Raw genomic sequence first — 14343 nt, 5'->3', positions numbered from 1 at the left:
ATAGCCAAGTCAATGAGTTCATCCAGTGTGAATGTAGTGTCCCGACATGCCAGCTCCCTGCGAACGTCCTCCCTGAGACTGCATCTGAAATGATCGATCAAGGCCCTGTCGTTCCATCCTGCTCCTGCGGCCAAGGTCCTGAACTCCAGAGCAAAGTCCTGTACGCTCCTCGTCTCCTGACGCAGGTGGAACAGCCGTTCACCCGCCGCCCGACCCTCTGGTGGATGGTCAAAAACAGCTCGGAATTGGCGGGTGAACTCTGGGTAATTATCCCTCGCCGAGTCCGGACCATTCCACACTGCGTTAGCCCACTCGAGGGCTCGCCCAGTCAAGCAGGAGACGAGGGCGCTCACGCTCTCCTCTCCGGAGGGAGCAGGACGCACGGTAGCCAGGTATAGTTCCAGTTGAAGGAGGAAACCCTGGCACCCAGCCGCCGTTCCGTCATACTCCCGTGGGAGTGTCAGCCGAAGAGACCCGGAGCCAGATGTGGTCGCAGGAACAGGAGGTGCTGGAGAAGGGGGTGCTGGAGATGAGGTGGGAAGGCCACTCCTCTCCCATCGATCCATCCTCTCCATCATTTGGTCCATGGCAGAACCAATCCGGTGAAGCACGCTGGTGTGATGGAGGACCCTCTCTTCCATCGATGGGAGAGGAGACGCGGCTGCTCCTGCTGATTCCATGAGGGTGCGGGATTCTGTCACGTTTTATCAAGGTGGGTGGAATCAGGCGCAGAGAGCAGGTTTCAGTGATTCGAACAGTTTATTCTCCGGCGCACAAAAAACACGGTCAACCCAACACACAGGGTGAATAATCCAACACAGGATCAAAATAGACCGGAGAATAAAACACAAGTGCTACACCAAATGACACGAATACAAAAACAATCCCGCACAAAACAAGGGCGGGACAACCTACTACATATAAGGACGTTAATTAAACTAAAATACACACAGGTTAAACTAATAAGACAAAACTAACAGACAAACGAAAAAGGGATCGGTAGTGGCTAGTAGGACGGTGACAACGACCGCCGAGCACCGCCCGAATAGGCAGGAGAGCCAACTTCGGCGGAAGTCGTGACAGTACCCCCCCTATGACGCGCGGCCCCCGCAGCGCACCGCCACTGTCCTCGAGGACGACCCGGAGGACGAGGTGCTGGGCGATCCGGGTGGAGGCAGTGGAAATCTCTCAGGAGAGAAGGGTCCAAAATGTCCCCCACCAGAACCCAGCATCCGGTGAAACTAATAAGACAAAACTAACAGACAAACGAAAAAGGGATCGGTAGTGGCTAGTAGGACGGTGACGACGACCGCCGAGCACCGCCCGAATAGGCAGGAGAGCCAACTTCGGCGGAAGTCGTGACAATTGACTGTGCTTTTAAACAGCTTGGAAAATTCCAGAAACTGTCATGGCTTTAAAAGCTTCTGATAGGCTAATTGACATCATTTGACATCATTTGAGTCAATTGGAGGTGTACCTGTGGATGTATTTCAAGGCCTACCTTCAAACGCAGTGCCTCTGCTTGACATCACAGGAAAATCAAAATAAATCAGCCAAGGCCTCAGACGCCTGAAGGTACCATGTTCATCTGTACAAACAATAGTACGCAAGTATAAAAACCATGGGACCACGCAGCTGTCATACCGCTCAGGAAGGAGATGCGATCTGTCTCCTAGAGATGAACGTACTTTGGTGCGACAAGTGCAAATCAATCCAAGAACAGCAAAGGACCTTGTGAAGATGCTGGAGGAAACAGGTACAAAAGTATCTATATCCACAGTAAAACGAGTCCTATAACGACATAACCTGAAAGGCAGCTCAGCAAGGCAGAAGCCACTGATCCAAAACCGCCAGACTTCGGTTTGCAACTGCACATGGGGACAAAGATGATACTTTTTGGAGAGATGTCCTGTGGTCTGATGAAACAAAAATAGAACTGTTTGGCCATGATGACCATCGTCATGTTTGGAGGAAAAAGGGAGAGGCTTGCAAGCCGAAGAATACCATCCCAACCGTGAAGCACGGGGGTGGCAGCATCATGTTGTGGGGGTGCTTTGCTGCAGGAAGGACTGGTGCACTTCAAAAAATAGATGGCTTCATGAGGATATGTTAAAGCATGGTTCGCAAATGGGTCTTCTAAATGGAAAATGACCCCAAGCATTCTTCTTAAAGACAATGCTACCAAATAATAATTGAGTGCATGTAAACTTCTGGCCCACTGGGAATGTGATGAAAGGAGTAAAAGCTGAAATCATTCACTATTATTCTGACATTTCCCATTCTTAAACTAAAGTGGTGATCCTAACTGACCTAAGACAGGGAATTTTTACTAGGATTAAATGTAAAAGAATTGTGAAAAACTGAGTTTAAATGCATTTGGCTAAGGTGTATGTAAACTTCTGACTTCAACTGTATGTGTACATTTATTTTGCAATGCTTACGCACGTGACCTGTGTGGTCAGCATGTGACACAGCATCGCAGTGCAAGCTGTGTTGCTACAGATGCTGGTTCAAAAATCCACGCTGGCCTCGACTGGGAGACCCAGGAGATTGTAGGTTTTTGGTTTCTCTCCCTCTAAAAACATTAATAAATCATTCTAAATAACAACCTGGCTTTATTTACAAATCGGTAACAATGTCTCACCCCATGTTCAAGAAGAATGGCCTTTTGCCTCGCTCATTTTACGTTATTTGAAAACGAAATCTCCAAAATATTGTTATTTGTTAAACAAAGCGATTATTATTAATCTAGAATTATAATTTTGAAAAAAGGTTTTCAAACACTTGTAGCCCGATTAGCAGCATAATCAAAGTGAGGAAAATCGGTGATCTGCTGTATACTTAGGGTCTATACCTTTCCAATACTCCTCACGCCGCCCGAAACTCCAACCTTAACAGTTACCATTCAAAAACGAGAACAGAGAAATGGACATTGGACATTTCCATCAAGCCAGCTTCTTTATGGTGCTACCCATTCCAGGGTTAGGACCGTAACCGCGAGAGGACTTGAAAATGAGTCGGAGCTGAGATGTATTTTGGTATGTTTATTTAGTTATGATAAACTTGGATTAGCTAACACAACATGCCATTGGAACACAGGAGTGATGGCTGCTGATAATGGGCCTCTGTACGCCTATGTAGATATTCCATTAAAAAAATCAAATGTTTCCAGCTACAATACTCATTTACAACATTAACAATGTCTACACTGTATTTCTGATCAATTTATGTTATTTTAATGGACAATAACTTGTGTTTTCTTTCAAAAACAAGGGCATTTCTAAGAGATCCCACACTTTTACCAGTCAAAAGTTGGGACACACCTACTCATTTAAGGGACCTTCTTTATTTTTACATTTTTCTACATTGTAGAATAATAATTTAATAATTAAAACAAGTGTTGAAAAAAAACAAAATATATTCTTCAAAGTAGCCACCCTTAGCCTTGATGACAGCTTTGCACACTCTTGGCATTCTCTCAATCAGCTTGACCTGGAATGCTTTTCCAACAGTCTTGAAGGAGTTCCCAAATATGCTGAGCACTTGTTGGCTGCTTTTCCTTCACTCTGTGGTGCAACTCATCCCAAACCATCTCAATTGGGTTGAGGTCGGGTGATTGTGTTGGTCATCTGACAGATTTCCACCGGTCTAATGTTCATTCCTTTACAGAGTTCAAGTAACAGACATCTCAACATCAACTGTTCAGAAGGGACTGCAGGAATCAGGCCTTCGTGGTCAAAATGCTGCAAAAAAAAAACACTATGAAGGGACACCAATAAGAAGACGAGACTTGCTTGGGCCAACAAATACGAGCAATGGACATTAGACTGGTGGAAATCTGTCCTTTGGTCTGATGAGATCAAATTTGAGATTTTTGGTTCCTATCGCCATGTCTTTGTGAGATGCAGAGTAGGTGAACGGATGATCTCTGCATGTGTGGTTCCCACTGTGAAGCATGGAGGAGGTGTGTTGGTGTGGGGGTGCTTTGCTGGTGACACTATATGTGATTTATTTAGAATTCAAGGCACACTTAATGAGCATGGCTACCACAGCATTCTGCAGCGATACGCCATCCAACCTGGTTTGCGCTTAGTGGGACTATCATTTGTTTTTCAACAAGACAATGACCGAAAACACACCTCCAGGCTGTGTAAGGGCTATTTGACCAAGGAGAGTGATGGATTGCTGCATCAGATGACCTGGCCTCGAAAACCACCTGACCTCAACCCAATTCAGATGGTTAGGGATGAGTTGGACCGCAGAGTGAAGAAAAAGCAGCCAACAAGTGCTCAGCATATGTGGGAATTGAAAATCTAATCCATGAGGTCAAAAGAACTGTCCGTAGAGCTCCGAGACAGGATTGTGGCGAGGCACAGATCTGGGGAAGGGTACCAACCAATTTTTGCAGAATTGAAGGTCCCAAAGTGGCATCGTTATGCTGTGGTGATGTTTTTCAGCGGCAGGGACTGGGAGACTAGTCAGGATCGAGGGAAAGATGAACGGAGCAAAGTACAGAGAGATCCCTAATGAAAACCTGCTACAGAGTGCTCAGGATCTCAGACTGGGGCGAATGTTCACTTTCCAACAGAACAACGACCTTAGGCACACAGCCAAGACAACGCAAGCGTGGCCTCGGGGCAAGTCTCTGAATGTCCTTGAGTAGCCCAGCCAGAGCCCCGACTTAATCCCGATCGAACATCTCTGGAGACCTGAAAATAGCTGTGCAGCAACATTCCCAGTCCAACCTGACAGAGCTTGAGAGGATCAGCAACAAGACTCGAGGCTGTAATCGCTGCCAAAGGTGTTTCAACAAAGTACTGAGTAAAGAGTCTGAATATTTAAGTGAAATGTGATTTCAGGTTTTTTTTAAATATTTTTTTGCAAACATTTCTAAAAACCAGATTTTGCTTTGTCATTATGGGGTATTGTGTGTGGATTTTTAGAATAAGTCTAACGTAACAAAATGTGGAAAAAGTCAAGGGGTCTGAATAATTTGCCAGTGCACCGTTATAACTGTTACATTGTTGCAGCTGCTTCCTGATATGACTGGGTGTCGAGTTAAGTAATCATATCACCTTTCCATGAGTTAATATTTATTAACAACAATTTTCCTTTCACATACAAAGTGTACATTTTAATCAATAAACTCCTCCCACCAGAAAAAAAAACGAACAATGTAGGCCTATAATTGAAGCCCTTTCAAATTGCAGCTAAACATAAAATCAGCAGATGCAGAAAAAAAAGCAAAAGTATATATATAAACACACACACTAAAGGAAAAGTAAATCATTTAATACCAGTGGAGAACTAGGATACATGTTGCTATTCTCTCTGGGAAACGTACTTGTCCACCATAGAATACTAGTCCAGAGGGCGATGAGTTGGATGAATAAAGCAGACTAAAAGGACTGCAATCTAACTAGCTCAACGTTCAGACTCATTTATAAACATCCAGGCTGGCAGAAGACAAATCAGGTATTGACATGACGATGTAGGTAGTGTCCTAACCAGGAGAAGAGCCGCCGCTCAGTAGCTCGACATTCAAGTGCGTGCAACGTATGACGCCGCAGATGGAAATGTGGCGTACACAGCCAACATGGTTCCTCATTCTGCTTGGCATGGAATCCCACCTGTTCTACATAGTATCTTTCTACCTGAACGTTCTGTCCTCCCGGATAAGCAGCTGGTTAGTGGTACATGTTCCTCGCCGCGCCTCGTGAAGTCGAGTACGAGAGCAGCTGCATTACAGAAGGAGCGCTGAAGCGTCTAAACCGTCTCGTCCCATCTTCACGATTCGAAAACGATTTGGAGGTTAGGGCTCGTCTCTCTTGGTTAAAGGGCCAGAGCACTGGATTGGTGACAAAAAAACAAAAACAAAAATCGAGAGACGTTTTCGAGCCGATGGCCCACCTTTTGAGGCGAGGCACGTTCGTTTTAGCGTGCACCGGGAGGGTGGAGTTTGCCCATTTTAGACCATCCAAGGGCAACCGGGCAAGCTAAAATGAACGCATCCCATTCTCATGTCCCCTTATGTATTTGTCAGGTGGATTGACAGTAGATAAGAGTGCATGGTAATCATCGGCGATCTACAGTACAGTGCAATAGGCCCCTTGGAGATCTCCACAGGTACAAAAGTCCTATTGAAAGGCAATACATAAACATAAAAATAGCACTGTAAAAAAAAGCATGGCCAAAAACAAAAAGGGTTAAGGGACTAGACTGAGAACCATGTTTTTAGTGAGTGGAAACACACGTGGCCAATTCCACATCTTCCTCTCTTCGAGGTTATTAATTTGTACTCCGGTGGGTTTCCAGGAAATAACTCTCTCGTCTCCTTGAACACTCAATCGTATGCTTTCCTCTGCATGTAAGTCACTTAAGTTTAAGTAAACTATTGAGGAACCTGTAACACACCACAAAGAGACAAATGTTTTTTTCACTCGGGAGTTAAACTACAGTATAGGTGGAAGCATAAACCGCTCTTTACTCTGTAAGCTACAGGGACCACCTGCTCAAAGGCCCCTTTTCCCTAAACACCCCCCCGTCAGCTAGGCCTAAACCAAAGTGCAGTGTCAGGATATAAGGCCAAGTCTCAAATCACTCCCTATACTCTATACACTGCACTACCTTCGACCAGACAAAAATAACGTGTTATATTGAGAAGAGAGCGCAATTTGAGATGCAGCAGTATCTAAATACACCCCCCGACAGGCACAGACGCCCATTCGGCTGCTGACAGTCAGGTCACATGGTCCCGAAAGGCTAATGGGAGTAGATGGCACCTGACCAGCTCCTACTTCATGGAGCCGCATGGGGATCAGTCACTGCCACTCCACTCTGGACACCAATGACAAGAGGGAAACCGTCCACCATAAACACACGGCTTTACAGGGCTGCAGACGACTACTTTGGCTCTTACAGTTTTGGATTCTGTTTCATTCCAGCAGAGCTCTGGGCCTCTAGTGACAGCACAGTGAAATTTGTACAAGCCGCTTTGTTTCGGATCACTATCTAAAAACAGGGATGCCTCTAGCCTTGTCTAGTCCAGGTGGTTGAAGTGTAAAATCGTCAAGTACCGGTAGGTTTGTAAAAGTAACAGACAGTTATCCTTAGGCCCAGATGACTGAAGTGCTCTACACAGCTCCGTGGTTGCTTGGCTCGCCGGGCTGTCTCAGGAGCTGCGTCCCGTGATGTCGTCGTTGTCCTCAGAGGCTGCGGCCCATGATTATGATGTTTTTGGGGAAGCCCTCCATCTTGGCGACCTCGAAGCAACCCAGCTTACTGTAGAAGTCTATCATCCTCTTGTCCGCCTGACGCACCTCACAGAAGGCACCGATGGAGCCTGGGGGGGGGTAAACAACAGATTAACATAAGTAAGTAACAGTTACGGTAACACTACTTCAAACCTGCTGACATGCTTTATGTAATTTGTTATAAGCATGTGTGAGCCTTAATGTACTATTTTAAGGCTAATAATGTCACGTCTATGTATGACTCAAAACGGCTGGCACTTATAGTTAGGACCATTACGAGATGATAATACAACTTTACAATAAGTGGGTCCTACATGCTCTTGACAACCATCCTTATGCGTTAGAATTGGGATGCGGACAACTGAAGTTTCCGATAGTAGATTCATAGATGGTTGCGAGGGACCATTCATAGACTAGCAAATGTGCTTTATTGAGACAGGTTCTGTAGACACCACCTACCATTGGCCTTGAGGCAGGAAAGCAGGCATCCCATCATGCTCTTAGCCACGCTGGGATCGATGACCTTGGCATGGATGTCCATCTTAATGAGGGAAGGGAAGTTGGAGAGGAACGACTCTGGAAGGCCCTCCTCCTCCTCATGGAAACTCAACATCATCTTCTACAGGAAGGAAAGAGAAATTGTTTGACATTTTAGTCATTGAGCAGACGCTCTCGTCCAGGGTAACGTACAATAATACCCATTCCATGGGAACAATGCCCAGCTGAACCGTACTGCGCTGGCTTGGTTATTTTCCTTTCACAGGCCAGTCAGTCTAGTGCAGCTCTGATTGGCTTAGTTCAATAGTGTGAAAGGGATATTTGTGCATTTGACCAAAGTAGGCAACAGATATCGCGCTCATTGCACAGCTTATAAAAAAGAAAAAAGAATAAGTGTCAGTGTGTTAGAGTAAAAAAAAAGTGAAAGAAACAGAGTGAACCCAGTCTCCTACCTCAGCATCAGAGAGGTCCTTCTGGCAGTCAGGCTTGTTGTATTTCTCCTGCATGGAGGGGATCCAGCTCATCTTACACTTCTTGACGAAGGGCTTGACGTCCACGGTGCCCAGAGCGTAACCACAGATCCCCTCCTCGTCCTCCAGGACAAACCCATAGTCTGGACTCAGGTTCAGGAACCCTCCTACTAACCTGGAAAAACAGAGAAACATACTGTTAGTTAGGTATACGACATTGAAAAGAAACTCCAGCCCACCAATCATTTTGCTGCACAGATTTAATGTTTAAAAAAAATAATTTAACCATCGTTTAAATCTCAATAGAACCTTCATTAGGGTGAATTGTCTCCACTTCCATTTTTTTTCCTTCAAAATAATGTTGGGCGACAACTAAAATGTAAAAAAAAAAAGACCTTACCTGTCTCCTATGAGGTCTGGCTCCTCTCCACCGAAGGGCAGTTCCTCCACTCCTTCAGAGTACATCTCTCTGCAGATCTTATACACTGCATGCTGGAACACACACACAGACACACACAGATGAGCCTAGAAGCAGTATTTAAAAACGAGGATAGCTCAGATGGGAATACCAACAGCGTGCTGTTACACCCAGTATGTTCAGCTAATCACTGAGTGAATACAGGAATCAGTGATCCAGAGGGGAAATTACACTCAACCATACCCACAGACACACCCACTGATGTAGAGGGAAAATGCGGTAAAAAAAATTTTTTTTTTTTTAAACTCTCCTCACCTCATCTTTAGGATAGCAGGGCCTGATGGAATAGATTTTGGATGTTGGCAGTGCGGGGGGAGGCTGGAAGAAAAGATCGTTTGCACCGTCGATCGGCAAAAATCTCTGTCGGGGATCAAAAGAAACCGTTTCAGTCAAACTGACACCAGGCACCGGGTCTCTGCATTCACCGTTTCAGACACCTTTGCTACTGCTGGGACACTGTGGCACCAACAACAGCTGTATGTCAAAGGCAGGCTAAAACCAGCCAATGGTCCAAGACTTACTGCTGGGCTTCTGTGGTACTTTTGGCTCAACAGTGAACAGCAGCAGCAAATCATCACATCTGTTCTTATGAGAGCATAGTGTATACAGGATGTTTTCTTTTTAAAGACAGGAATATGAGTTATAGGTGTATATTGGAAGAGCAAAGGCTTGGTCTCAGAAAAGGTGCTGCTGGCTAAAGGAGATGTTGCTGATCCATTCCCCGTGGCTGGTCTAAGGCATCGCTTCGAGCTGTCGCGATGCGCAGGGCCGGGCCCGTGGCCCTCCTGTGGAGAGAAGTCATGATGCTGGGGCTGACAATGAGACAAAACTCCAGGAGCAAAACACTATTCTAACATACAATGCCTCGCGAAAGTCTACACACCCCTTACACAATGTTCACATTTTGCCGCCTTAAAATGTCATTTAAAAAAAAAAAACATATTCAATTTGATTGAAAAGGTGGAGTAGGTTGTGTACATCAGTAGGAAAACAAAGTGAAAGAAAAATTATAAAACATTTTCCAAACGAATAAAATAAAACGGAGATGTCTTGTTTGCGTATGTTTTCACCCCCCTTGGTGGAAGCACCTTATGAAACCATTTTGAATAAGACTCTACCAGCTTTGGACAAGTCCATTGGTTCTGTCAAAATTGCTCCAGGTAAGTCAACTTGGTTGGGGATCATGGATGGACAGCCATATTCAAACCTCGTCTCTGATATCAAGCAGATTTCAGTCAGGACTGAGACTGGATCATTCAGGAACACTCAACAACTATTGGAAAGTAATTCTGGTGTGTATTTGGCATTAAAATATGTGTATTTTCCCACTGAAAAATCCAGGGTTAGGTGTTCAGAAGACTGAGGCGGGGTTTCCTCTAACGTTTTAACTGAGCCATTCTCCTTTTAGATTTTTTTTTAGATTGTGACAAACTCCCCAGTCCCTGACGGTGACAAACACCATAACATGATGCCACCACCACAATACTTAGGAAACACAGACGATAAACAGCATTGCATTCACTCCACATTACAGGCATGTATGACAAAGTGAAAAGGAGGAATCCTGTGTTAATTAATACTGCAAGACAACACAGCAAACACAATAACTTCTGGTCCTAAATTTAAAGAGAAACAGGTTTGGGTCAAATGCAATACAACACAGAGTGAAACCCTATATTTGGTGGCAGCATTAAGTTATGGGTATGCTCGTCATCGTCAGGGACTGGGGGAGTTTGTCAGGATCCCAAAAAATGTGAAACGGACCAAAGCCCAGGTAAAAAGTTGGAGGAACACCCAACTCAGTCTTCTGAAAACCTAGCCCTGCGATAGATCTTCTTCAATGACACACCAGAATGGCTTTCCAAGAAGTGTTGAGTGTTCCTGAGTGGTCCAGTCTCAGTCATGACTTGCATTTGCTTGAAAATCATAGACAAGGTTTGAATATTGCTGTCCATTTTCTATAATTTTTCTTTCACTTTAAAAATGTGTAGTAGATTGCGTAGATTGGAGAAGAAAAAAAATCTTCTAATTTTATCCCTTTTCGATTGAATTTTAAGGCAGCAAAATGTGAAAACTGTGCAAGGGGTGTAGATTTTCATCAGTGACAGTATATTAAACATTAGATACAGCTAAAGACCAAGTCTGGAACCAACAGGACCCTGAACAACTTCTAGTTAACCAAACAGCTACCCGGACTTTCTGCATTGACCTTTCTTGCACAAACTTTGACTCATCACATATCCTGCTGCTATCGTTTACTATCTGTCACTTTATTCACAGCTATATGTACACACAGTGCATTCATAAAGTTAACTTTTCCCACATTTTTACATTAAAACCTTATTCTAAAATGGATAACATTCCTCCCCCCGCCCCCATATCAATCTACACACAATACCCCATAATGACAAAGGAAAAACAGGTTTTAGAATTTTTTGCACATTTCCAAAAATACAAAAACTGAAATATCACATTTACATAAGTAGTCAGACCCTTTACTCAGTACTTTGTTGAAGCACCCTCGGCAGCGATTACAGCCTTGAGTCTTCATGGGTATGACACTACAAGATTGGGACACCGGTATTTGAGAGGTTTCTCCCATTCTTCTCTGCAGATCCTCTCAAGCTCTGTCAGGTTGGATGGGGAGCGATGCTGCACAGCTATTTTCAGGTCTCTCCAGAGATGTTCGATTGGGTTCAAGTCTGGGCAAGTCAAGGACATTCAGAGAGTTGTCCCGAAGCCAGTCCTGCGTTGTCTTGGCTGTGTGCTTAGGGATGTTGTACGGTTGGAAGGTGAACCTTCGCCCCAGTCCGAGGTCCAGAGCCCCTCGAGCAGGTTTTAAATCAAGGATCTCCGTACTTTGCGCCGTTCATCTTTGCCTCAATCCTTACTAGTCTCCCAGTTACCGCTGCTGAAACACATCTCCACAGCATAATGCTGCCACCACAATGCTTCACCGTAGGGATGGTGCCAGGTTTCCTCCAGACGTGACACTTGGTATTCAGGCCAAAGAGTTCAATCTCGGTTTCATCAGACCAGAGAATCTTGTTTCTCATGGTCTGAGAGTCCTTTAGGTGTCTTTTGGCAAACTCAAAGCGGGCTGGCATGTGCCTTTTACTGAGGAGTGGCTTCCATCTGGCCACTCTACCATAAAGGCCTGATTGGTGAAGTGCTGCAGAGATGGTTGTCCTTCTGGAATGTTCTTCCATCTCCACAGAGAAAGTCTGGAGCTCTGTCAGAGTGACCATCAGGTTCTTAGTCACCACCCTGACCAAGGCCCTTCTCCCCTGATTGTTCAGTTTGGCCGGGCAGCCAGCTCTAGGAAGAGTCTTTGTGGCTCCAAACGTCTTCCATTTAAGAATGATGGAGGCCACTGTGTTCTTCAATGTTTTGGTACCCTGCCCCAGATTTGTGCCTCGACACAATCCTGTCTCGGAGCTCTACGGACAATTCCTTCAAACTCACGGATTGGTTTTTGCAATGACGTGCACTGTCAACTGTGGGACCGTATATAGACAGGTGTGTGCCTTTCCAAATCATGTCTAATCAATTGAATTTACCACAGGTGGACTCCAATCAAGTTGTAGAAACATCAAGGATGATCAATGGAAACAGGATGCACCAGAGCTCAACTGAGTCTCATAAAGGGTCTGAATACTTATGTGAATAAGTTTTCTGTTTTTTATTTTGAATACCTTTGCAAACATATTTTTTTTTAAACTGTTTTTGCTTTGTTATTATGGGGTATTGCGTGTAGATTGAGGAAAACAATTATATAATACATTTTAGAATAAGGCTGTAACATAACAAAAATGTGGGAAAAGGGACCCGTCTGAATACTTTCCGAATGCACGGTATCTACCTACATTACCTCAGACCCCTGCACATTGATCGGTACTGGTACCCACTTATCGTTAGTATTATTTTTTTAAATCTAGTATTAATAGTATTGTTACATATTTTACTTTTCTTTCTCTCTGCATGGTTGGTATGGGCCCTTAAGTAAGCATTTCACTGCTAGTCCACAACTGCTGTTTACGAAGCATGTAACAAATAACATTTGATTTTTATTTGAAGACCAACCACCGAGTCTTTTAAAGATCAACTACTACTACAAAAAAAAAAATTCCAACATGGGATATCTGATCTTAGTCTAGGAGTATCGTGTTTGCTCATGGAGTTTTTCTAGGCGGGCGGTGTCACTTGCGTTCTCGTTGGTGCTGCGATGCATACCCTTGCGTGTGCAAAAGGGTAGAATTTTGCGAGGCTTTTCCTGCAAATAAATGAGATGCCATGGAAATCTAACCCTAGCAATGCCACGCAGAGAATAGGCAGAATATGCGTGCCCCGTGGAAAAGCAGCATCTCCTTTGGGCAGTCGGCTGAGAGAAATTCAAATTTGAGAAAAACAATGCCTTGGAGGGACTCCTTCAGCTTTTTATGGTGTCAGTTCGCCCTTTTCAGACTGATCAGACCATACCGGATGCTGGTTGGACCAATGTCTTCAGAAACTTACAGGCACACTGTCCAAGACATGGACATTTTATAAAAAAATTCTCATGATTCAGAGGTATAGCCCTTCCTAGTCATGATCAGCCCACCTTAGACAGACCAAACCCTTTCACATCTGCTGTTGCGCAACAAACCACTTTCTCTTCAACACAAAACCCGTAATTCATTTTCTTTACTAGCATTACAAACAGTTTTATAATCTGTGAAGTCAGTGCGTAAGCATATACCTGGAACTCTCCTGCTAGACCGCCCCTAAAGGCCCAAGGCTCTTGGTCTCCACTAAGGAACTGTGCAGTAGCCTGACTACGGCACCCTGTTAGGAGCACACAGTGGCGGAGGGACACAGCATTACCATGGGGACCAGAGATAAAACGGGACTAACTGACAGGTCGCAGGTGGGGGGGGACTTTGTAAAATAATGATAACCTATCACTCCAAAGAAAATGCTTTTTAAATTATATTTAAAAAAAATGATATTCGTATGAAAATGGTTTGGTTGGACGTTGGGCTCGAGCAACTAAAGCTTACTTTGGTGTTTCTCAACTGGGAGGAATCATTGAGGTTATAAAGCCTGAATCAATTCGATAGTCGGATTCCGGTTCACTTGCAGTGAGAACTTCCAAGTCATTCACGCTCTAACTAGCCTAATCTGACCTTGGATCAGTGTCTAGGGGGAACTCGTCCTACCGTGTAAGCTTCAGCTGCCGTTGCCCCCCGGCACCTCATCTGAAGTCACATTCTCATCTAACCCGCCTCATCACATGACCAGGGAGCAGGACTCAAAACAGGAAGAGAGGACAACTGGGAGAGGACAGCTCTGTGCAAAGACACAAAACTAAAAGGGGTGCAAAGTTCAGTGCACCTCAAGTGCCTATACACCTACTTTGGTGTTGGCACGCCGCTCCGTTCTTACGAGAGCAACCTTGAACCTATTATTGTCAGTCACACCTTTCAAAACATATGAATGATTGCCATTGCCATCATTGGTTGCTGTGCTTGTGAAGCAGTTTGTGACAAAAAAAGGTGCTATAGAGTAAGATCAGATTGATAGACGATCCCAAACCTGGTGATGAGGTCTCCTGTCATGTGACGAGACAGACACAGCGCGAGAAGAGGACAGAAGAGTCAACGCT

The 14343-nt window shown here is 44.6% G+C and overlaps 1 protein-coding gene across 4 annotated transcripts in view; it reads right to left on the bottom strand.

Moving 5' to 3' along the window:
- Positions 1-5071: 5071 nt before the first annotated feature.
- The window catches only part of LOC112252769 (protein O-GlcNAcase), a 31217-nt gene continuing 21945 nt past the window's right edge, over positions 5072-14343 (bottom strand). For 3 of the 4 annotated variants that reach the window (XM_024424340.2, XM_024424339.2, XM_024424342.2), the window contains 6 exons: positions 13438-13523; positions 8955-9059; positions 8622-8713; positions 8204-8396; positions 7713-7872; positions 5072-7342 (listed from right to left, as the gene is read on the bottom strand). In XM_024424340.2, coding sequence (XP_024280108.2) covers positions 7206-7342; positions 7713-7872; positions 8204-8396; positions 8622-8713; positions 8955-9059; positions 13438-13523 — 773 coding nt within the window. In that variant the 3' untranslated portion in view covers positions 5072-7205. Of the gene's footprint in view, positions 7343-7712; positions 7873-8203; positions 8397-8621; positions 8714-8954; positions 9485-13437; positions 13524-14343 lie in introns of those variants that run through there. The other variant, XM_024424341.2, reaches the window with a different exon arrangement.

This window comes from Oncorhynchus tshawytscha, linkage group LG06 (assembly GCF_018296145.1).
Source record: "Oncorhynchus tshawytscha isolate Ot180627B linkage group LG06, Otsh_v2.0, whole genome shotgun sequence".
NCBI classification, from domain to species: domain Eukaryota; kingdom Metazoa; phylum Chordata; class Actinopteri; order Salmoniformes; family Salmonidae; genus Oncorhynchus; species Oncorhynchus tshawytscha.
This window is presented reverse-complemented; position numbering and strand designations above follow the sequence as displayed.